Source organism: Prinia subflava, chromosome 15 (assembly GCF_021018805.1).
Source record: "Prinia subflava isolate CZ2003 ecotype Zambia chromosome 15, Cam_Psub_1.2, whole genome shotgun sequence".
NCBI lineage: Eukaryota > Metazoa > Chordata > Aves > Passeriformes > Cisticolidae > Prinia > Prinia subflava.
Window position 1 is genome coordinate 12,974,725 of NC_086261.1, and position 24,655 is coordinate 12,999,379.

Below are 24,655 nucleotides of genomic sequence, written 5' to 3' on the forward strand. Positions count from 1 at the left end.
TATTTTATGGTGTTATGCTATTATAAACTATTAGTAGAAGAGAGCTCTTCTGAAAGCAATTGATTTTCAGTTGCAGAGAATAACCTGAATTTGGATTATCTGAGTGCAATGGAACACTTTGCATATCCACACCATTAAAAATCTGTTAATATTTTATCTTATTACTTCATCCCTATAGTGAGTTCTTATCTGGTAACAAATTTGACTTTTCATGCCATCTAAATTAACCTTCGGTCCCATGAAAGATCAAAATTTTTAAAGCTTTTTTCAAAAAAAAAAAAAACCACCAAAAAAACCCAAACAAACAAACAAAAAAAAAAAACCCTCAAAAAAGTCCATCTCTAAGCCGATGGCATTCATCTTGACAGATCCAATTTGTAGTTTGAATCTTATATACATTTATGATACATGGTTTGTGTCTTTCTTTACCATAAATGTTTTTTGTAGGCCAAAGAGAATCCGTGCACCATAATAGTGAACTACTTTGAAAAAAAAATCCAACAAAGCAGTGTTTGCTTTTAAAGAAGGAAATTATGTGTATAAAGGACATTTGGTTTGGAATTCCAAATGGTTATCACAACAATCTTCCATTTAAGAATATATGTTAACTATAGTGATAGTTAAGTGACAAAAGCTAGGATATCAAGTAACACCGAAGTATGTTTTAACCTATTAAAAGTAGGATACACTTTTGCTGCAGAGGATTTAAAACCAAATTGGATACATTATCTTTGCTGGTCTTCCTTTAAACCAAAGGAATAGAAGTCATTTTAACTGCAACTAAAAAACAACAACAAATATGCAAATGGTAGAAACAGATTTTTGTCCTATTGTCTTTTGTTCTACTGAGTCATACAATAGAAAATGTTATGAACCACTCACAGTGTCACAGTGACAGGCAAATGGAAAACTGTGTACAACACAGAATTAATAGAAAAAAATTATACTGGTCATGAGTCATTGCTATGACTAAGAGAAGTAAACACCTATTGGTATCCTGATAATCTCAATTTCTTTACTATCAAGGCAATGTCTTAGTAAAGAGACAAATGCAGAGATGTAGTTAAGAGCCCAAGACTTAACACTGTTGTTGGCTCTACTGTTAAATACAGGCTAGATCCTGGCATTTAACACTAGATTTCAAACACCATGACAACAAGCTGCAACAACTGATACAAACATGAAGGTTTAAATTTTGTAAGCAAGAAATTCAGTCTGGTAGTCACTCCAGGCTGGCAGCTGTCACTGCATTGCAACTGGGCTGCTGTTAGCTCACTCGCAGGTTTTCACCAGCCCCTTCCTGCTCTTTTTCATTCTCCGTTCTCCAAAGTCACAGGTTCTGTTTTCCTTAGCTTTTCTCCTTTCCCCTGAAAGCCGCATATCCTTGTTTGGATACGTGTGCTTTCTGTGTTGCCTGGAGCCAAGCCACCGCCTCCAGCAGTCTCAAACCCTGCAGCTCTACTTGCTCCTGCAGGATGACAGTGAGGTGTGACCATCACCCAGGGACAGAGCAGATGCAAACCACAAATTCTCTGCTCAAGTAGCTCCTTTATAGGGCAACCTGCAGACAAAATTTAACACTGCTCTCCAAGCGTGGGCCTGTGTTCCCCAGGCACCAACACCTGCCCTGAGCCAGCTCCCTTCTTCCCTGTCTCCCAGGAAAGATGCTAAACTCTCCAACTCTCACAGGGTAGAAGATATAAAAAATGTTTTTCCTCATTTTTGTGACTTGTGTAACAGTTTACAAGCAATTTCTTTTTGAAATATCTGTCTTGATGAGCAAACCTGCATAGTAAGAAGAGCAACTGTAGTGGAGGTGGAAAGTCACACTCATTTTGTGCATATGCATTTGAATGAAATGGTAAACACTTGTCTGAATCACCACCACTCAGATGTCATCTTTTTCTCTCTATTTTCAGTTTGAGGGGGAGGAGAGCTGCCAGAACAGAAACCCGGAGGTGATGAGTTCCAGTCAACTGCTGTCACACTGTTCCCAGATTAATTATCCACCAGTGATCCCATGTTTAACACACTAATTGTGGATATTTTTGCTAACAGCTCAACGCATCGCAGTGTTAGAGAAGTAAGAACTTTCCAGGGAATTACATATTTGGGCTTTTCTTCTTTAAATACCTTGAGATTATCCTTCTCCATATGTGTATGAAGTAGTATGTGCTATATGATCTTTGCCAGTGCCTAAAACATTGCTAAGAGCAGGAGAAGCTCTGTTCTGATGTGACGTGTGACTGAGCATCACTAATGCACTCCCACCTTCCCACATCTCAATTTCACACAAGATGCTCCTTCTTATAGTGTTCCTTTCTTATTAGGAAAATTGGAATAGTAAATAATTGCTGCTATTAGTTGGTTCGAATTACTTCTGAGGTATTTTTAATGTTCGAATACTTTTGAGTACACAGATTTTCAGTGTGTTTTCCTTGGTTCCTTGATTGGCTTCCTATAAAGTTTTGTCACTGGGAATTAATTACCAATAATGCCAAACTACACTTAATAGCACACCATCCAAGAAATGTCCACATATCTTCAGGTCTGGCTGGCATAGAAAGTAATCCCACAAGAAGGTACTCCTAAAAACCAGGCTGACTGACAAGAATGTAGGGCTTTGTGCATGCTGTAAAATGATATTTATTATTCATTAGAGTATTACCTCTGCCAAAAGCAAAAGGAGATGCAAATATCCTCCTATTATACAGCTGCTGTTTTTGATAAAAAGCTAACCTCAGATAATTCCTAAAGCACTGAAGTAATTTAAAGTCATGTGCAGCATAACAGGTCTCCACCAATTCCTTATTAGTAAGCACTGAGATCTCCTATTTTGCTTTTTCAGAGACAGCCATTTTAGGCCCCTGTGTTAGTTTTGCTGTCCACAACTAATCCTTGTCAGAGCAGATTTTATTTATACCACTGGTGCAAGAGCAGGACCTCTTGGAGAATTTTTTTCCAGTTAGAATTAATCATTGCTTATACTCGGCATTTTTAAACAACGCATTTCAAAATGCCTCTTCTTGTCTCAGAGCAAGGAGGATTTGGGCATGATCTCTCTGGGAAATGATTATCACAGCCCTTGGAACAAGTGTCCTTTTGAAGTACTGATACAGAGCAGGCAAACAGAACACTCAAGGGTATTCTTGATAGGGAAAGGACCAAGTCCTTATCAGTTAATTTATAATGTAGGATAAGTTACAGTGCTGTGTTTCCCCATCCATACTAGAAACAAAAAGAGAATATTTGCAAAAAGAGAGGCCAAAAGCTCTCTAAGGTAAGTATGTTGAGAAGTACCGATTTGAAGCAATAGGTAGGTTGGCTGCCTGAGGAAGGCTGCAGGGACAGCTTCTCTTGATTCCCACGAGCTACCTCCTCCACACAGTGCTTCAAAAACCTGAGGCTACAGATGGACTCAGCCCCAGCAGCAGTCAGGTAATGCCCTGTTCTGTTCAGTCATCACAAAAATCCACTACCAACAGGTTAATAAGTGAACATAAGGATATCAACCCCCAAAGAAATAAAAATGTATTTTCAGCTTCCTATGCATCTTCTTCCTACCTTTACCATGTATGAAGGCTTTAAAAGCACACTTAGCTTATTTGGTATATATTATACACACCTTTAGAAATAGTTCCATTAAAAAGTGGCCTCTTGTATGCACAGGCAGGCTAAAATAAAGCTCACAAGCTGCTGAGGCTCATTTCAGTAACTGGGCCATTTTTTCAAGTACAATTTTAACATTTGACTCAAAGCCCCCTACACAAACAGCAGCGTATGCTTTGGATCAGTACCATACTGCTAACATTACTTGAACCAGCAGCTTGAGATCTACTGAAAATTTTATTCTAATAGGCATCATCTAATTAGGTAGTGTGGATAGGCAAAGTTCCAATGATACATAACTTATCATAATCCATATAAAAGCAGTTTATTTAAAAGGAGGCTGACAGCAGAGAAAAGATGAGCCACAGGGACAAAAATGGACCCTTTTAATGATTTCAGAAGTGAGGTATTACCAGATATAGAAAATGGGTAGGCAGGCCCAGGAAGAACAGACTCAGGAGGAGGCACGACAAAGCCATTGGAGAATAGATATGCAAATGTTCCAACACATTTCAAGTATTTACATCACTAGTAGCATATTTCCTATATATCCAAAGCACATGGCAGAAATGTTATGACCTATCACAAACTATAATCATTCAATTATGTATTCTGCATTATATCAAGGTAGTCTTTTATTTGGGATATTTAAACACTAATCTTCAAGAAATGGCTGTCTTTTTAGCACTGAGTGCTTTCTAAACCATTTTTTCAATGTCCTCAGTTCACTTCTGACATAATTAATCTGGCTTTCCTGATTTTGTATTTCACCTCTTTCTCTTTTTTTAACAAGTTGGGTAGGAAAAGCAAAAGAAACTGAAAGATTTGCAATTTCATCAGGTAATACTAATTATGCACTAGAAGGTGTTGGTTTGTTACAGTAGCGGTAACAAAGGCACTCAGATCCTGTGAAGTAATACTTAAAATCCATTTGCTGGAGTGAGCACTACAAAGAGAGGGCAGTAGAGAGAGTCTTACATCCGTTCAGATCCCTCAACTGTGCAGCACAGAATGGGCCTCCAATCTACACACACATCTTGTCCATAGGAAACAGCCTTATTTGAGCTATTATAGGATTTTCCTACCAGAAAACAACTCTCACTACTTCAAAGGTCAAGCAGAAAGGATGTTCACATGAGAACCTGTAGCTGCACTCTCAGATAAAAGGCAAGGACACACAAGTGCATCATTGCCAGCACTGAGTGGGAGCTGCCTGCAGGCTCCTCTGTTATGGCTGCCTGGCCAAGGTTTCCCTGCAGCCAGAGGACAAACACAGCACAGAGACACCATAGCCCAGGCCTGGGCACACTCAGGTTAATTGTTCACTATTTTGTGGATTCCCAGCTTAGAAAATTCTTAAGGATACAGTCAGGTGTGTGGTCCTCCCCTGAGTCTGGAATAACTTCCTGATGTTGCTCCAATTTGTAAGCCTCACTATGTGTCAAGCCACACTAACACCATCTTGTAAGAGTGCCTTACAAATATGGGAAAGCAAAACCAGGCAGGCACCAACACAGTGGATGGCAACACCAGCTATGGGATGTCACATATCACAACAGCAAGAGCTACCACCCAGGCATGAAACCAACTCTTGGACTAAGACTGACCAAGGCACCCCAGTGAGGAAGATTCACCTTCGCACTCAGCTTTACTGGGCTCAGCAATGGCAGCAAGGCTCAACTGGGCAGCTGTCATCTGTCACCACACAAAGTTCTGTATTTAGGTCAGCCCTAAAGCACATTTTCCACATAAAGAAAAAAAACTCCAGAAATAATTTTAATATAAAATGTTTTTATTGTTTTTGAAAACATTTAAAAAACAAGTTTTGAGCACTTTCAATAAAAAAAATAACTGAAATGCTACTGCAATATTCAACTACTGTAGTTTCAGCAGTACAACAGACAACAAAACACTGGGGAAGAGGGGAGAAACTGGATTTCCTGCACTAAATGAAAATGTGGAACAGGGATTTTTCTTTCCTTACGGTGCAGTAAATAAAGCACAGTATAGTACAAGACTATTATATGATCCTCAGATGCACTGCACAAGAAACGCTTTCCTTCTTTTCAGTTCAGAAGTCAGTGCTTATTGCAATTATTTGCAAATTATTTACTTCATGAATTCTTATCATGATAAAATGATGCAAAAATGTTTTTCAACACCAGAACAATAAAAAATAATCCAAGAAAGGAACATATTCAACAATAACTAAGCTGAATTAGTTAACATAAAAAAGTAAATAACTTGTGAATAACTATGCTCACCTGGTTAACACTGAACCAGCTTCAATACAGCAAAATAATAAAAAAAATAAAAGTGGTTACAGGAATATATCTAGTACTGTACAAGATTAAGTCATTAACACTCATGCACATTTTGTGATCATGTATTAACATGGTGAAGCCAACTAAACTTAATTTTTCCTGCTGCAATATTCTCATGTAAGAGAATCAAAAATAGAAATATCTCATTGAGATCAATGCACATTGCTACATAAGACAATTTCACCTGTCACTTTTAATGACATTTTGCCTTTTAATAATGAAACACATTAAAAAGGTTTTTTTTTTTCATTTTGCCTTTTCTTTAAATCTGTGGGCCGTATTTGTTGCATTTATCCTAAGGAATGTGCCTGCCACAGGTTCAACAGAATTTTAGTGCAATATATGAACCCAGAAAGTTTGCTGGACTAACCAAGCAATCAAATTTAAAGTGTTTGCTGCAATACTGTACACAGGGTACAAATTCACTAGTTTGTATACTTTAGCAAAAACTGCTATCAAAATAATTTATTTCTTATGTTAGTAGGAAGCCAATAATGTAAACAAGGGGTCAGAACTGTCTCAAATTCATAGTTTTGGAGTATCTGACAAAGACAGGCTTCCATTTGTTAGGATCACAGAATTTTCCTTTGGGTATTGCATACTTTGGTGTGCAGTAGTGCTCTGTCTCAATGTATCATAAAGAACTAACTAGCACTAAGTACAGGGACCTAACATTAATTAGAACACCAACACACAAACATCTCTAAAATGATACATACCAATGTACAAAGCTGTGCCTGTGCCTTGGATTTTACTTGAAACAATTCTTATTGAATTTAATACTTTTAAAATTAAACATATATTTGCTTTAAACCCACTGATTATAGAATATTTCTGCTAATTAATCACATGTTAGGCCCAATGTAATGCTTGCATTTAAAGATAATTTTAAATGCACTTTTAAAAACCTTTGGTGATGGCTGCATAATTTAGAATGCACCAACTTTAAACCTACTCTTGCTTTTGTGAGAAATCTTTAAAAACCTAGCAGTTAGGCTAAACCTTCTTTCCTCACACCCCCCTCAGTGTCAGTGCCCGCGGCCCGAGGTGCGGCCGGCCTGCCCTGGAACACGCTGCAGGACCGGGCAGCTCCTCCCGCAGCCGGCACTGAGTCAGTCACACAACGGCTGAGCTGGAAGGGACCCTCCCCCTTCGTCCAAGCAGGTTTCACCTATTCACAGTAGTGCTGGCACTTCACACAGGTCAGGAAACAGAAACAAAAAGGTGCTGAGTGTCTCTCAGACCCATCCTCACAACAGGCTGAGAGGATGCTCAGCACATCTCTGTCAAAAGGCCATGGGCAAGTACAGGATTCAAGCCGTGCCTTCAGCAACTTTAGTCTACAAGAAAAACGCTTCAAGTCTTACTGACAGACACCTGGCAGGACAACAAGCAGGTTACTATGCAGCTTTTAGTCTTCTCCCCATAGCCTCGAAAGAGTCACTTGGTCTTAAAGAAAACCACATTATCACAACATCCTTGTGCTTCAAGGAGGGATCAGAACTCTCCAGGTTTGTTCCTGATGAAGTGGCAAAATTTCTGATGCAAGCACAGTGAAATCAGGCCCCCATAAGGTGCTATAGCTTGGCACAACTGTTTGTCCCTGCAGAAGAGGCCATAAACTGGTAATGAACTGGGGCAAGGGCAAGAGAAGCCATGATATACCAGCACCTCCAGTGCCAATGCAGCAGCACAAGTTGAATCAGCACTGCCAAAAAAAATTGACCAGTACTGGGATCTCCAGTAATTTTCAAAAACTGAAGAAATAGAAGATCACCAAGACACTTAAAGAAAAACACTAATCACATGAAAAATCTGAGCATCTTCCCTTTAGAGAAATCTAGGAGGGGTTTACTGAACCTTCCGCTTCATAAATTCATGCCATTCATCAAAAAAAATGCAAATGAAAAAAAAATTTCCTGCTCTATTTTCTGCTTTGTGTCAGGTCACAGGAAAAGTAATCTATTTTATACTAGGCTTAAGGGATGGTATTGTAGGATACTCAGTGTACCTCTTCTTTTGTAAAAAACTGCTTCTGCAAGTCCTCTTTCTAGCATCAAGGCCATAGCTGGGTAAATACCTCTCTTTTGACCATAAGAGATTCATGTATGCTATGCTGATAAAATAAAAAGGTCTTTTTCGTTTGAGTGAACCAGTGAGACAGAAGTCTAATTCTCATTTTCCAGAGGAGCAGCATTTTTTTCCTTTAAAAAAAAATTAGATTCATCAACCCTGTCAAAATCACTTTTGAAAACAGAATTTGGGCTTCTAAAACAGTAAGTACTTTTAAAAGAAATTTTAGCAAAAGAATGATCACGTGTCTTACTGTGTATCTGTAAAGTGCCTGGCAGTATTATGGCTCAATATGAAATATTTTTAGATTAACCACATTTTCTAATATTTTAATAATCTTTTGTTTGAGAGAAAGAGACTGAGCAAGAAAGACAGAAAGGCTCAACCTACTGAAATAGAGAAAAGATAACATCTTCCTACACCCTCCACTAGGTTAGAAAAGAGCAAACTTTAAAAAAAGGAACCTTTAGAAACAGTATTTTAATGAGCTCCAGCAGCACTCTATTAAAAAAAAAAAAAAAAGGAAAAAAAGAGGGAAAATATCATGTTCCTTCTCTAGCATTGATAAACAGTACCTATCACTTTAAAATAGGGGGTTATGCCTAGATTAAATCTCAGTGCTCAAAATCTTTTTGCATTAATTTTACCTAATATAAAAACATTGACATGAGAACGAAAATATCAAGTATGTCATGAATATTAATGGTAAAATAACTACATAGATTTATTTCTCTTAAATAAAAAAAAAATTAGTGCATCGTTTTCCTTGATCATTCCTGTTAGCTTTTCCCATCCCTGTGTTTTACTGGAGATGCCAATGGCACCACAGCTACAGAGATTTCCTGAAGTTCACCATAGAGCAGTGCTCCAGACAGCTACACAATGATCAGGCATCTGCATGTCACCTGGTCCTCCTGTACCCACTCCCCACCACCTTACCTACCTGTAGGCACCCTGCATTTCAAACCTCGATGACAAAGGTCAGTAAAGATCACCTACTAAGAAGTAACAACCAATACAAAGTATGGAAAGCCTACTAACAAGCTTGAGTTAGAACCCTCCCAAAGCATCAACCATAGCTGTCATCACTGGCTGCCATTAACCACTTCTTTATTTGCTAAAACAAGAAATGTCGAATGGGAAACACTCCAAAATTCAAATTTTAATACTGGCTCTTTGATAGCCCATCACCTTCAGAGATTTGCTTGAAATTGCTAAGACTGCCTTTTCCTTACTGAAGAATGAGCAACAGGTACAGCAAACTTTTTTTAAAAATGCCACAATACATAGCAAGTGTTTCTGCTGCGGGAGGCACTTCCATTAAGACAAATACAATACGTCTGTCTTTTAGATACAGTGTGCTACATACATACTATAAAACAAGATTAACCCAACATTTCAACAGCAGGATGATCCTTACTCTCCATCCACTCAAAACCTGATGCAGTCATTGAGTTAATGGATTCATTGCAGATTTGTTGAAACAAGGGGTCATTTTTTAATTCCTCCAGTGTAGCATCATCGTCTTGTCCCTGCTGACGACCTGGATCAAACAGTAGATTTGTGTCTAAAGTGTTCAGATCGTTAATGCTGCCTGAGAGCTCGGAAGACAACCTGATGTCGCTGGGAAAGACAGATGCAACGTTATTGAGATCTGATGCCACCTGATTCACCAGCTGCTGGTTTGTTGGCAGACTGTCCTCCCCTAAAAGGTCTTTTACAGTGCTGCTAAAATCTAATTGCTGCTCTCCGATGTCTGATTGTGCTTGGTTATCTCCAGAAGAAAAACTGATCTGATCGGTGCTGCTATTTTTTGTGAGGTAATTTGGTGTTTGGAATTCATAAACTGAAGTGCTGGAATTGATCATACTTTGTGGGTTGGCACTAGGAAAAGCGGTGGATGTCTCCAAAATCTGAGTGAGATTCATCCTGGCTGTGTAATTTGAGGGCATGTTGTTCATTCCCAAACCTCTCACTGCATCATCACTATCAGAATCAAGTTTGTTTAACAACACATTGGTTATTTTTTTAGTGTTTGTTTGTTTCTGAAGAGACGGGAAGGCCGTCTGCATCATCACAGTCAACGGGACCGACTGGCTTCTCTGTGCTATGTTATTGGCACTGGTGTCTGCATGGATATTAGCAAATACATTGTGAACTTCGGGGGTCACTGGACTTCCAAAAGGTGTCGGATTAGAGCGTGGTATATTTGACACAGGGTAAACAGTGCTTCCACTGAGATTACGCTGGCGATGGACAGCAGGGCTCACACTCCGGCACCTCAGACTGTTGTTGAGAGATGAACCAGTTCCTTTGTTGTCCAAGGGAGCAGGAACAGCAAAGCCCTCCTGCTTGGTAGTGCTACTGGCTGGGGCTGCCTGGTGCTGCACAGGTGAAACAGGAGTCACGCGACCGAAGTGCGTGTCGTGGTGGCGCGGCTGAGACTGGTATGACTGGCCGGGAACTGCAAAAGCGTGAGGTTTCCTGAAGCGGTCTTCCACCAGCTCCTGGTAGCTTGTAAGGATGCCGTGGTTTGCAACTGAAGAATTACTAACCCCACTGTAGCCGTTATTCATCCACTCGAGCTTGGTTTTGTCAGGATGGGTAGCCATAGGCCGCTGCATTGGCTTTACCGGGCTACTCGATATGATGCTGGCATCGTGGTAAGCCATACTAGAGCTGATGGGAGTAAATGCAAATGGGTTTCGGCATTCCACAGGACTTGGAGGGACACTGCTGCTGCAGTTGGAATGGGGTGTGCCAATGGGCGTGTGCCGGCTGCTTCCTAGGGCACTGTCTACGGGAGTCGTCTGAGCCAGCCTTGAACAAGGGCTCTCTCGAGACATGTTCTGAGATGCAGCAATCATTTCGGAGGTGGGTGTTGGAGTCGGGGTGGGGGTGGGAGTTGGGGTGGGCGTGGGAGTAGGAGTGTGAATTGGAGTACTGTTGTTATGGATCGAATGGTAAAAGTGTGTGCTGCCTGGATGAGATGACACGGGAGCTCCTTGAGCTGCAGCCTGACTCTGAAGTGCCATTCCTAGACAACCGCCATAAGGATGGGAATTATTCATGGACATTTGCTCCTCCATGAGCACCAGCTCCTCCACAATGCTGTCCTGGGTAAGGTCGTCATCAAATGAAAAGAAGTTTTCATTTGACTGAGGGACTGTATGCTCAAACTCTTTCAGCTCAGACTGCAGAGGTAACTGATTTGAAGACTGTGCTTGTATTTGATCCAAGGAGTCCTGGATCTGGCTCTGTAACTGCTGGCTGTACACATCCTGCTGTATACCTTCGCAGTGCACCGGCTCCCACGCAGATTCCTGTAAGTCACCAGAGCCAGAGTGCCCAGCAATAGTCATAACACTGATATCTTGCTGCTGATCACAATTCACAGATGCAAAGTCAGAGGTTTTGGTGATATGGTGCCATGTATTTGGGTTAAAGCTGCCATCAGATTTTGAATCATTTTCTATGATAAACAAGTTGCCTTCCAATTTTACTTTTATATCTGGAGATGATGCTGATGCAAGCTGCTGTTCTAAAGCAGGATCACAGGTATTTAAATTGGTGCTCAAAGAAAGGTCTGTTGCTAAGTTTGCAGCAGCTGTAGAAGGTACAGGTACCGTCACGGGTACCTTGCTGGGAAGTTGAGCAAGTGTTGCTGTATTGTCACTGTTAGCTAATGATCCAACCTTCAGAGCCTTCTTAACATTGTTAGCTTTTTGACCCTCTACAGCATTACCAGCTGCAAACTGCTCCACTAGTGGTTTCTTTACAGGTGGTAACTGGGAATCCTGAAGTGTGGAAGGCTGTCGCTTTCTTGGACTTTTAGTGCATGTTTTGTCTTTAATCATAGACTCACCAGTAGGAGGTGAATTGATGCTGGTGCTGGACAAGTTTTGACTGGCAACTGCGAGCTTAAGAGTGCTTTGATTATTGCCTGCTGAAGAAACTGGTGTGATTTCATCAGACTGTGTCTTATATTTGGTCCCTGCTTCTTCAGCTTCCTGATCACAGCCCTTACCCGGTTTTAGCTCCATGACATCATCTGCTGAAGCCTTCAAGGCTGCAACCTCAAAATTAATTAGCTGTGCAGGAGGCAGGTCAGGGGTTGCCTTTATAGATTTAGACACGTCAGAGCTCTCTTGGCCCTGTGCAGAGTTCTCATCCAGCAATGCTTCTGGTTCCGTTTTGATCTTGACTGCAGGCGTAGCTGCAACAGTGCTAGGCTTGGATCCTGGAGACTGAAGTGAAACGACAGATCCATTTTTGATCTGTGGACCAGTCCTCCCTTCTTCCGCTGCTCCTGCAGTCGTGCTCACTGAAGGCGTCTGTTTGACGGGCACACTACTGCTGCTCGGGGCAAGAGATATTGCTGTCATTTTTACCACATTTAAGGAATTCACATGTGGAGCTGGCACAACAGTCTTGATTGGGCTACTGGTGAATAGCACCGTCGTGGGAGAGCGGATGGTGAGAGCACTGGTGTTTGCTGGCTTGGGTAAGATCTGCGGGTAGCGATGCCGGGCAGAGCGGTCACCAACGGGGCTAGCGGGAACGTTCTGGGGAGTCTTTGGTGGCTGCTTGACTGATTGCATGTGCTGAGTGACCACCTGAACGTTGAGTGGCAGGACCTTGCTATCAGATGATCCCATGGGACTTGGAGATGTCACCAACTGCCTGGTTCTTGGCACCTGTAAAGAGAGAAAAATAAAAGGTGTGGCAACAAAGCAAGAAGTCTCCAAAGCCCACGCATGACATCAGCCCCAAGCATTTCAAAGGTGAAAGACAACATAGCTCAGTACACCAAGGCTAGGGAACGTCAGTTTAAAACAAAATAAACTCTTCTACTTGTCCAAGACAATTTCTATTTCTCTGCCTAAGGATTGGTAGGCAGATATATGTCTTCTGTTTTTAAGGCATGAGGCACTGGTGTACATACTAGTCTGCTCTGCTGCTAATGAAATGGTCATTCTCATACAATCCTTCACCATCTGGGACAAAAAGACAGATGTACAAAGGCTAAAGAGGAGAGGATGTCTCCAAAATACTGCTCATTGTTAGGGTTTCAAAAGTGAGTTAAATACAAACTTACTATCAGGCAGAAAAACTGGCTTACCTATCAAAATGAACAGCCCAGTGAACATCTTAAAACCAAATAACCTTCCTGTACTTCCTAGCCCAATTTTATATGGTTGAAAGACAAAAATGTTCTGTACTACAGACATTCATTCAAAATAAAATTGTACCTGTCACTAAATGCACTAGGCCAATGAAAGGCAATTTAGATTCCATATTAGGGCCTCAGTGACCCACACAACTGGTGTCAGCTCTCTCATCTGGTTAAACTTTACGTCTGGCTCACTTTAATGACTTCACAGATGAACGTGGCCTACATTACATGATCAGAATTCTGCTGCCTCTGTATCAACCCTGTAACTAATGTGGTGTAACACAGCCCAGACAGAAGGCATCAAGGTACCAAGCCTTTGAATGGAAATGGTTCTAATCCACTGACACCACTGCTTAGTTACTGGCAATGTACAACCTTTCCATAGGGTGGATTCTCTAGAGAATTGCTGGAGAGCATTACCGGTATGGGGCTGGGGACAGCAGCCACAACAATGCCAATAGGTGGAGGGGACAGAATTGCAGGACTTCCATTAGATATACTGGTCACACCGTTGGTTGCAGCGCCTTCTGTTTTCTTTACTGGAGACTCTCCTGGCAGAGGAGACTGCAGCTTCTGTTCTTGCTGCTTCTTCTGGATCTTACGCTGCAGCTGCTGCTTAGCATCAACAGGAGATGGCAGAGTTTTCACTTGTGGTTGAAAAGAATTACTTTCAGCAGTAGGTATAAAAGCTGAGGGCTGGGGGATCCCTTTTATTCCTGAAAACAAAAGAAGGAGAATGAATTACAAACATACCCTGTCTAGTATGGTGCTACTTCTTTATCTAACAGAGAATACATGGCAGGCATCTCCAAAACCATTCTGGGAACACCTCCTCCATGAGGTTCTCCCATCCACTTCATACTTAAATCTACTCAGCTTCAGTTTGTTTCCACATTTGTGACAAATCTCGGTCTTAGACAAGCTGGACATTGGCCGCTAAAATGCTCTGTATGAGCCTCTTGTTTCCAGTGACGCCAAATGGCAACTTGCGTGTCAGCACAATCTCAGCCCAGTGCACTTCACTGAACTGGCAGCAGAGGGCGGCGGGCACGTTTCAGAGGAGCCTTTAAAAGCCAGCACCTGCCGTGGTTTTGTTTTGTTACCTGTTCTAGGGAGCTTTAAATGAAAAGTGTTTCCAGAAAGCTGTGGGCCTGTGTCACAGAGGAGCAGCTCTGAGCAGATGACGTTATCTAATGGCCATGGCATTAAATATAGCGCATCTAATATCAGAATGGATCAAAACCCCTGTGTGATCAGGGATAATGGGGGGAAAATGGCAAAAAGAAAAGTGTTCAGGAAAAAAAAGAAAAAAAGAAGAAAAAGTTGATAAAAGAATGGAAATTTGAATGGTAGAACTTCCTTTTCTGGAGAAATTACTTTGCTGATCACAAAGCACGCAAGTGCTGTTTTCAGGCAGAAAACAGAGTTAGCGTCCTCTGTGCAGCTAGTACTAATTTCCCTTATAAAATCACATCACATTTATGATCTTTTGTTTATTAACAGTCAAGAGGATTAGCATGCTCTTTAGAGACCAAATAACCTTGCTGAACTACCCCTTTAGAAATGCTTTAACATTGTTTCATTTACACTTTGAGGTTACAGAATTTTAAAATAACTGCTAATTATAAATTAATCAACATCATTTTACTACTTTACTAGTTTTACTGATAATAGTTTCACAACACTAAACCTCAAGTATTTGGTTTAGATGGCCAGCACATGGTTAGGAATTGGGAGCCCACTCTCTGAGCAGCAGTCTGCATGTATCATGAGAGGCTGAATTTCACATGTCTCCACTTTCACAATTTCTTCTTCACAGAGCAGTGAAATGCCCAAATATATTGCAACTACTGGCACACAATTCGTCTGTATGGGCAAGTAATATTGATAAGAAAAAAACCCTCAGACTTTTCTTTGAGGATGAAATTTGTTTTTTTCAGTTAATGCACAGAGACACAGTAGTTCCCTGCAAGAGGCATAGAAATACTTTTGTTTGTCATGCTAGGAAGAATTTCTACAGTGACTATCCAAGCCATAGAGGCATTCACTGGCAGTAGATGTCCATACACTCAATGTCCCTTCTAGCAGCACGGCAAGCAGAACCAATGTAGCCAAGCATTAGGTCACAATGGAGCATACAAGATGCAAAACCCACCGCTGCCACCTGTCAGGTCCAAGTTGGACTAAAGGAAAGAGTGCTGAAAGGAGAAAGAACATGATCCAGAAGGGGATCACCTGAACACCACTTTCCATTTAAAACTGTCTCAAGAGTTTGGCCTTGATCTGAAGACATTTTGCTTGACAGGTCTAGTCAGAACTTCTCAGAGCCAAGTCTGGGGGCATGTTGTGCACCTGTGTTTCCCTTCTCATCCTTCATTTTTGTAATTTACTTTACCCATGGTCACCAAAACACACTTTAAATGATTAAGTGACTGGTTTTGAGTATGCAGAAGGAAACAAACCACACAAAAAATCTGCTCTTGACAGAAATTTGTTTCCAAATTAGGGCAAGTTAGCAGATAGAAACACAGCTACCCAGCAGTCTATCTACAAACCAGCATTGTAGCAGCACCAAACTCCTGTTCTAGCCAAGTATGTAAGTTCAGCACAAGTACTCACACATCCTGAAGCTCACATGCCCTAAAGTGCTTTAGAAGACCAGAGTCCTCACCAGAGCAATGAGAGGATCACCATCTAAACCTGAGACCAGTGCTGATTTTCAGGTCTTTATCCAGACTAGCATCAAGAACAGTAATTTGCAGCAACGTGACTCAAATCACAGAAACAGATGCTCAATGCTCAGAGACAGTGTTAAAGTCTGCCCTGAAGAGAAGTGCTTCCTCAAACCAAGCTGTTACTACTCTCAGTAGGAAGATTCCCCATTTCAACATTCAGCATTATCTCATTACCTGCTGGTGCCCCTGCCATTACTGTTAAAGCTGCCATTGACTTGGTACCAATATAGTGACTTTTGACAAGGAAACGAGCCAATTCCAAGACCGTATCAAAAGGCTGGCTCAGTACTTTCTGGGCCCATTCACAAACAAGCCGGCAGGCTGCAGAGACGACTTCCTCATCAGCACTTTGCAGCTGCCCGGATGGCTCTGCTCCATCCAACTAAACCAAACAAACAAAGGAGGAAAGGTTACTTTAATTAATACGGGTCATTAAGGCATGAAAACAAAAATAGAAAGCAAATTATTATCAGAATCACACTGAAAGTTGGAGTAGTATGTTCACAGTTTTACATGAGGTTATGAGAATGAGATCACAACATCAGTATCTTTCAAAACTAAATGTCTTAACGATAATCAATGGGTTGTTTCCAAAGGCATTATATAGAATTGACATTTCTGGAAGAAAACCACAAGCAGAATCCTAACATTTGGAGCACCAACAATTGGTTTCCCCTGTATCCAGAGTCTGGTCAACTCAGCAGTCACTATTACCCAGGAACTGCTTCTTTCACTGAGGTATCACTTCCCTAGCACTGACTTAAAAAAATACAGTAAAAGCAAAACAGAATCAGAGTTAAAAACATGCATACGGTGGATAGGAATACTGTAGAAGTCTACTTCACCTCCTAAATTAGTTTAAGAGTATTGCAATTCGTCGTGAACTTTACAGAAAAAAAAATTAAACAATGATTCAGAATAAAAGAATCAAATAAAAATCTTAAAAGCTGCACAGATCCTCATTTTGAAAAATTCTGACAGGAAAAACAGCATAATAAATATTAACTTGCAGAAAAATATATATATATATAAAAAAGCAAATATATATCATACCCCATCTCCAGTTTTATGAAAGTCAAGGTTGGGTAGTGTTGGCATATGCACAAAAGCCTTCTTCCTCAGTCCACTGTAGCAATATGTGAACAACAATTAAGGTCTATATTGTTTGCTTGTTAGCTGGGGGATAGGAGAGAAGAGCAGTAATTCCTCTGATAACCCTCATGTGCCTCAACAGCAAACTCAACACAGAACTAAGAATTCCTGTCATTAGCATGAACTCAGAGCCAGCCAGAATCCAAAGTCTGTCAATGGCTGCATTCCTGGCCAGGCCACTGGGTTTCTCAATCTATGCAGAGATGCTGGCTATGATGAATTTCATTTGACGACTTAGAACAAGCACTAAACCATGCCAGGCAGCCTCAATTAGCTACTCAATATTCAAATCATTAACATAAATTTTGACTAAACTCTCTTTCTAAAACAAGATGGGAGAAAAAATTTTAAAAATAAAAAACATTAATCACTATTAAAAATGCATTCTCAAATTTAGGTTCTACTTTGTTTCCTTCTCCTGAAGGACTTCCTCAAACACAAGTTTCTCAGGACAAGATAAAGTGCCCGATGAGCGAGTGCATTTCTTCCTAAGATTTCACACCATTTTTGATGCACTCTCTCCTCATCCATGATAATTCTTCTGTAAAAATATAAAGACCCAGACTTTTTCTCACACTCATCTCATCAAATCAGTACACAAAAATATGCTCCCTTTATTACTTGTACTCACTTGTATATAGGTCTAAAAATCAAATCAGCCTTTTTTTCCCTCTCCATAGCATTAGTCTGTGAGTTCACACACAGTGTCTTTCCTCTATGACACACAAATCCTTTCCAGGATCACTAATTTTTCACATTCTGTGTGAAATTCTAGTTTTTCACATTCTGTAAATATGTCTGTATTCTTTCCTAGGCCATGGAGTTTGCAATTGTTTGCATTAACCTGGATGGAGCATAATTACAGTAAACAAAATCTAAGGAGCCTGGGAATTATGGTAGGTGTGAGACAAGGTCACATTTTGATCATTCTGAATTAGAAACACTGGAAATAGAACTTAAAGAGATCCCCTGGGTCAAGTTACAATTACATAGTTTGATTTCTTCCTTAACACTTCTCTAGCTCTATCCAAATGTGAGTACTGAGCTTCAGATTTCACTGCTAGATAATCCAACGCTGTATTTCATGAAACAGTTTAACTGACACATAACTTGTCCATTTACTACAACATGGAAGGGTTTTTTCCTCAGTGGAAGACAAGCAATTCTGGGCTGCCTGCTAGCATTTAATTCTCTATGTGCATGCTTCAAGTGATACCTGGCAAAGGCCAGTACCACAGCACACCCATATCACTACAGTTACTTCTTTTGAGTGGTTTTTAATTAGAGCCTTTTAGCCTTTTCATGCTCTCCCTTCCCTGCCTACTGCAGGGGCTTTGCCTACCCAGCACCTTGGGATGCAGCAAGAGCCAGCCCTGGGGAATGCAGCAGGCAGGACATTACTTCACCATGGTTTCTAAGGTTCTCATGGGGAGGTATAATTCTCAGCTCGGGAAAGAAAAAATTCTGACTGATGAAAAAACTGGTTTGAAAATCACTAACAGTTTTGGTTCCTTTATTTCAGTATCTCTCTTTGCACTAAATTTTAAGATTTTTTGATGCCTTGCTGCTTTGACAACTAAGTGTCAGAACCTAAATTTAAGTACTTGTTTCCAAAGTTATATCTTGCAACCTAACACTACTGCAACTAATAATTTTTAAAGAATGTTGGAAAAGTGTTGGCCTTTTTTATTCAACATTACTTCTACATTTAGCTGGTAGTTAAGCCACAACAACAGATGTTCTCCAGGCAAGCACAGAACAAGTTACTGAGAAGCGTTCTAGCAAAGGATATTTTGATTTGCCTCTTGTGCCTAGACGACGAGCCTTCATATTTGGAAAGACATTTTTCATGATCTTTCCAAAGTCAGCAGCACTTAATGGGTGGTAGCCAAGATTGTCACAATAGCTCCTGCAACAAAGAGAAAGAAAGCGTGAATGGAATCGTAGTTAATACCAGAGGCCAGCCTACATGCTAGACTCCAAAGGTTTTCAAAAGAAAACACTTATCCCCATCCATATTTAGAACCACATTTAACATTAATGAAGCTATCCACAACGAATTGAATGCATTAAAAATGTATAAACAGAGCTATTAATATCACAGTTTTTGCCTTGTTCTCTACTGAGTTCAAAGACAAGTCATGTGGAGACATAACAAGCAGTGGCACTATCTAGAGCACAGTTAAGATTTACTCCACAATTCAGTTTGAAGCATATGTTTCAATTCACTTATTTCAGGACATAATAAAGCAGAGACTCTGTTCCAGCCAGAACCACAGCTTTAGTGTGGTAAGGCCTGAAGTCCTGCAGGAATATTTGAAAAGCAGTAGGTAAGCAATGTGTCAGAGTCCAGAGAAAGATTTTGCATATACAACTTCTATTTAATAGACCTTACCAGAACTAAACTTAAAAGATGCCTTCCCAGGGAACAGCTTTACAGATGTAACATAAGCACATACTGAGGACCCAGGCCTCCTACCACTGTGGCTCTGCTGAACTATGAGAGCTGCTTGATTGTAAACAACCCTATTTAACAGTCCTCAATTAACAGAGATTCCAACGGCTGCTGCAAATTAAGATCATCATACTACTCAGTATATAACCTGATGATACAGGGGAACAAAGAAACAAGACATAATTGTTTTGCCATCTTTACTTGTTCTAGTAAAATGGGCACTGTTATCTGTCTTCAGTTCTCAAAAACAGCAAAAGGAATTCTGTTTCAGAACCTGAGACTTTTAAAAAATATGCTCTTGAGGCAGAGAACAAGAATTGTTGATTTTGCTGCAAAAGGTGAATGTTCTGGAAAATCAGAAACATAAGAAAAGGAGAAAACCAGGACCTGCTCTGGAAGTGTTTAAGGCTGCACGAAGACAGCAACTCCCTGTGCTGTTGCACAGACACTGATGTGCTGTGGCCTAAAATGCACCAGTATGAAACCTTCTCAGTGAGATTCCCAGAGCCACAGCATCAGCAAGAGATAGCAACGACCTCCTTTCCTGTGAGAAGTCCTATCAGCAATACACAAAAACAACCTGCCTCTGAAAAGGTGACTGTACATGATCGGTGTGGTTATCAGCAAGAGAGCAGAAAAACAATGACTTCACACCCCATAGTTGCCTGCTACTCTAATCAGGTACATACACACAAATAAACCTCTGGAAACTCAGGGAGATGTAAAGAAAAAGCAGCAGTCTGAAACAGATGCTTCACCCCCAGCATCACCTAGTGCCAATCTACATCCAAGGGGCCACTCAAAACATCTTCTCTTCAAATTGTAGCTCTGTAGAAAGCTGTATGTATTTCTTGAGATACTTCCACTGCTTTTACTTTCTCAGTAAAAATATTAGTTACTGCAGAGCAAGTATCTGCTGCTTTTACCCTGGCTGTATGTTGGTATGCTCCCCTTGGAAAGCACCACCACAGATGTAATGATTTGGATGATGACAAACAGCAGCATTTATGCTCTTTGGTTCTGACACCCCCCTGCAGAGCCTCCCCCCACGTCCAGGGCCACTCTGTCCAAACCAGGAGACGTTGCCTACAACTGGCACACAGCCAGGCATCAGTCTAGTTTCTGTGTGGAACATCAAGAAGCCTTATATCCAATTTATATACCAACACATTTCATTTCAACATACGTCATCACGGAAGCTGGTTTCTAGATATGTCTCTTTGAAGTTATTACAAAGGAATTCTTTCCTGCTTCACTGTACCCTCATTGGAATCAGACAGTGCTCTATATGTAATAAATAGATCTGTGTGGTTTTGTCCCTTGTATCTTGCCAGGCCTCCATGGATTCAAACTTTAGTCTGAAAATTCCTGAATGGAAGGTCTTTGTTGTTTACTGATGCTGATTACAAGACTTTAAGTCTCAAATACCATTCAAAGGAGGACTCTCTGAATTTCTCTGCCATAGTCAGCAGTATCTTTGATTGGAACCCAACAATGTCAGCAAATAAAGTAAAAAAAAACCCAAAAAACCAAGCTAGCTAAACACCAGGATTAGGGACCTACCAATCTATTAACTTCAAAGTTAAAATGATTTCTCCCTTAGGAGAAAATAAACAAATAAAAAGGGAACAAAATTATCCATTCCTCAAGTCTAGCACATTTGGTTTCAGACACTCACTTGCTAGCAGCAAAAACATACAGTCTAAATGGTCCCCTCCTATCCATAGCGGCAGCTCCTGCAAGCCTGTGATTTCTGAGCTATCAGTGTTATCACGGAATTTCAGTTTTCAGACAGATCATGCTACACGGCCCCTCCCCCTCGTGGCTTGGCCGAGAACCCTCCATGTCCATCTGTGGTCTCTCATTGACTTGACAGGACATTCCAGGAGTCTCTCCCCTGAAGCTCTTCTCTCTGCTACTCGCACTCTTGGCACATCGCTGAGCCCAGGAGCTGTTCTGCTCTGTGAGGGGTGGGAAGCAGATGGGGGAGGGAAGGTCTAAGCAGAGACGGGAATGACAACGGACACGCGGTCGCTTTGTTCTTTTGTACAGAGCTCCCCTACACGATAAGCAGAAGAGGCTTTTTTTTTTTTTTTAATCTTTGAATTGAATGTACTCCAGACATAAAATACACTGGCAGTGCACCTGAATTAAAACACACACACAAAACCAAAAAACCAACCAAAAAACCACACCCAAAAAAACCCCACCACCAAAAAGCTGATGAAGACAGGCTATGCAGCCCAGCTTACACAGTTTCCTGGGCAGAAAAAAACAGCATGAAGAGCAAATAATAAAGAATCTGTTGAATGAAACAAAACAGAGATCTTGGTTTACCCAATCCCTAAAACAACTGGTCTCCAAAAATGGGTTAGAGTCAAGAACCTCAGAAAGACATAGGCACTCATTAAGCTGACAAACAATGCTGGCACATAAATCAGTCCTTATAATCAGGTAGGATGGAAACCAGATGTCTGAAAACCACCAGAGAAATGAAATTGCAGGTCAGACTCCCAAGATCAGCAGCAGAGGTGAAAAAAACCAACTGCTTTAGATGGAGTTTGATTGGCTTTCAAAGGAATTATATAGGTAGTTGTTTATGACATGGGACTAGACTTTGCAGCACAATAGGTCCCATCCTACACCTATCAGAATTTTATATAAAAACCCTGGATAAGCACTACCCAACAAGATTAGTATGTACCTTGAGCCCTTTAAGTATTCAACAGACATGGTATACCTATATCTACTGCCCTCTTCTGTGTTGGCTTCTGAATATTCTTCTAACTTGTTGGTTAATATTCTTAACACTTAGTGCATATAATCTATGCATCAGGTGGCACCAAGTGGCCTAGCAGCCAGTAAAGCAAGGATTAATGATTTACAGACTAAAGGAAAGAGATACAGGATGACTCAAAGACCTCCTAATCCATATTAAGCGTATCAAGTGAATCTTCAGGACACCAAACTTAAATATGAATGACTTTTGTGCCTTGCGTAATGGCAGCAGAAGTAAGATAAGAGGACTCAAGTGTTTACTGAAGGTTCAACAAATCATTTTGTGGGCAAATAAGGATTTTGCCTGCATATGTACTGCAGGACTGCATTTAGATTTGAAATCCTAATTCTCTAAACTCAGTTAAATCTACACATGGCTGTGTGCATAAGGATGTTTTCTCACAGAGACAAGATATCCAAGTAAAATTGACTGAAAGAAAACATTGAGAGGATGTAATGGGAAGCAGCATCCATTCACCACAGGCTGGACAGCATGCTGGGCACTGCCCCTTGAGCTCCCATACTGTCTAGCCTGTATTCCCATAACTCCTAGAGGCAGCTGGCAGAACTGTGAGCACCCAACAGAAACCCAGCTTCCTACAGCCCAATGTATTCTGTCAGTACCAGCAGCATCACAGCACCAACAAGAGGTGAACCAGCTCTCATCTACCTCCTTTCTAAAATTCAGCTGCAAGCTCTCAGCCTTCCCAAGTGCTACTGCCTTATATTGTGATGCATTTTAAATTTATTTTATCCCTTTCATAAGAAAGATGAATCCATTCACTTATCCATTTAGAAACATGAATTCACACTTAAATTGAAGAGTAACAAAACAGAAAGAAGAATCACTGTATTGAATAAGCCCAGGGAGAAAGGGCTACTCAAATGTAGAGGAGCTGAAAACACTATCAGCACTTGCCAATGGTGAACTTGTATGGAGTGCAAGCCTCTGTCTTCCCCTCTTCATAGGAAAAAAAAAAAAAAAAAGGCAAGGTGATGCAGAAGGCCGGTACTTTTGCAAGATTCATTTTGACCATAATTTACATTTACAGCAGGAATGAAGATGCTGGTATGATGCAGCACTCTTCGGAAGCCTTGCTCTTTAGACATACACATGCAGAGTGCATAAGCTTGCTTACATGAGCAAGGTACATCTCTGCACATAGAAGAGAGAAATGGTAACTGGTTAATATAACAGAAATGAGTTGGAGAGGTCGTAGCACCCTTAGGTAAAGAAAAAGGACTTATCAAAACTAACATATTTATATGCCTGTTCCCCATGTCACACTCCAAGACTACTCCTTTGGTGTGCAAGAATAGCTCACGAAAATATTCAAAGAAACTGAATGTTTTAAAAAAGAACAGAAGCTTTCAAAGGAGAACAGATTCCAAACATTTGATATTTTCCTGAATATTTGCTTACCACCCTTATTTTGTTAGGGAAAAAAAATACAATACACAAATACTTGATGCAGCTACATACAAAGCCATCCAAATTTCACACTCCACAATCTGTAGATGATGATATTTCCGGGCATCTGCAGCTTGGCACAGCATGGAAGCCAAGCAGATTTGTTGCTGAAGCAGGCCATAAATTATTTAATAAGAAATATATTTAAGAATAACGCTCCCGTCTCTCTCCCGCACAGCAGCTGCCGCTGTTGCCGTGCCTGCGCGAGCGGCTGCTGCGCGGGGATTGGCCACCCCGGCACGCCCGTGCCATTGGCTGCGCTGCCAGGCTGCGTCAGCGCTCCCGGCCGGGCACCAGCTCACAAATAGGTGTGTGCATGTTGATCAACCCCAGGCAAGCCAGTGCATCGTGCCTCAGCTCAATCAGAGGAAAACACTTCAGCACAGAGAGTTAATTAAACGGAGGTATTTGCAGAAAGCAACCCTGCAATAGCAATTACTATGGGGTGAATCCTGTAGGCACTTAAGAGGTGAAGGGATTCAGCTCCCTGCAAATTACTGTAATCGTTCAGATTATGGAAATACTCATACTAGATCATAAATCTGTTATTCATCTTCAGGCAACTGGGCTGAGGATGATTATTTCTTTCCCCCTCCCCCATGGGGTATGTTCTGTAAATGAATTCAAATCCAACTTTCATCAGACAGCTCCCTCTCCCTTGCTTCTAATCGCTTTCTCATTACACAGTAGCTTTGAGACTTGACAACACAGACTCACAGTGGCCTTGGTTACTGGTCTCATACATATTCAGATATATTGTGCCTCTGTAGAAATCAGGTTTGCTGCAGGAAGGTCCAATAATTATGCACTATTCTGGAAAGAAAGGTGCGATTGGCAAGACTGTATGTGCAAAATAGCTGCATCTGTGGGGAACGATTCAAC

General features: G+C 40.9%; 1 protein-coding gene across 1 annotated transcript in view; it reads right to left on the reverse strand.

Annotated features, from left to right (window-relative positions):
- Window positions 1–9,259: 9,259 nt before the first annotated feature.
- The window catches only part of RFX7 (regulatory factor X7), a 45,235-nt gene continuing 29,839 nt past the window's right edge, over window positions 9,260–24,655 (reverse strand). Inside the window, exons 5-9 of the mRNA XM_063412378.1 lie at window positions 18,858–18,978; window positions 16,971–17,051; window positions 16,092–16,299; window positions 13,603–13,898; window positions 9,260–12,703 (exon numbers count right to left, since the gene is read on the reverse strand). Coding sequence (XP_063268448.1) covers window positions 9,392–12,703; window positions 13,603–13,898; window positions 16,092–16,299; window positions 16,971–17,051; window positions 18,858–18,978 — 4,018 coding nt within the window. The 3' untranslated portion in view covers window positions 9,260–9,391. The remainder of the gene's footprint in view (window positions 12,704–13,602; window positions 13,899–16,091; window positions 16,300–16,970; window positions 17,052–18,857; window positions 18,979–24,655) is intronic.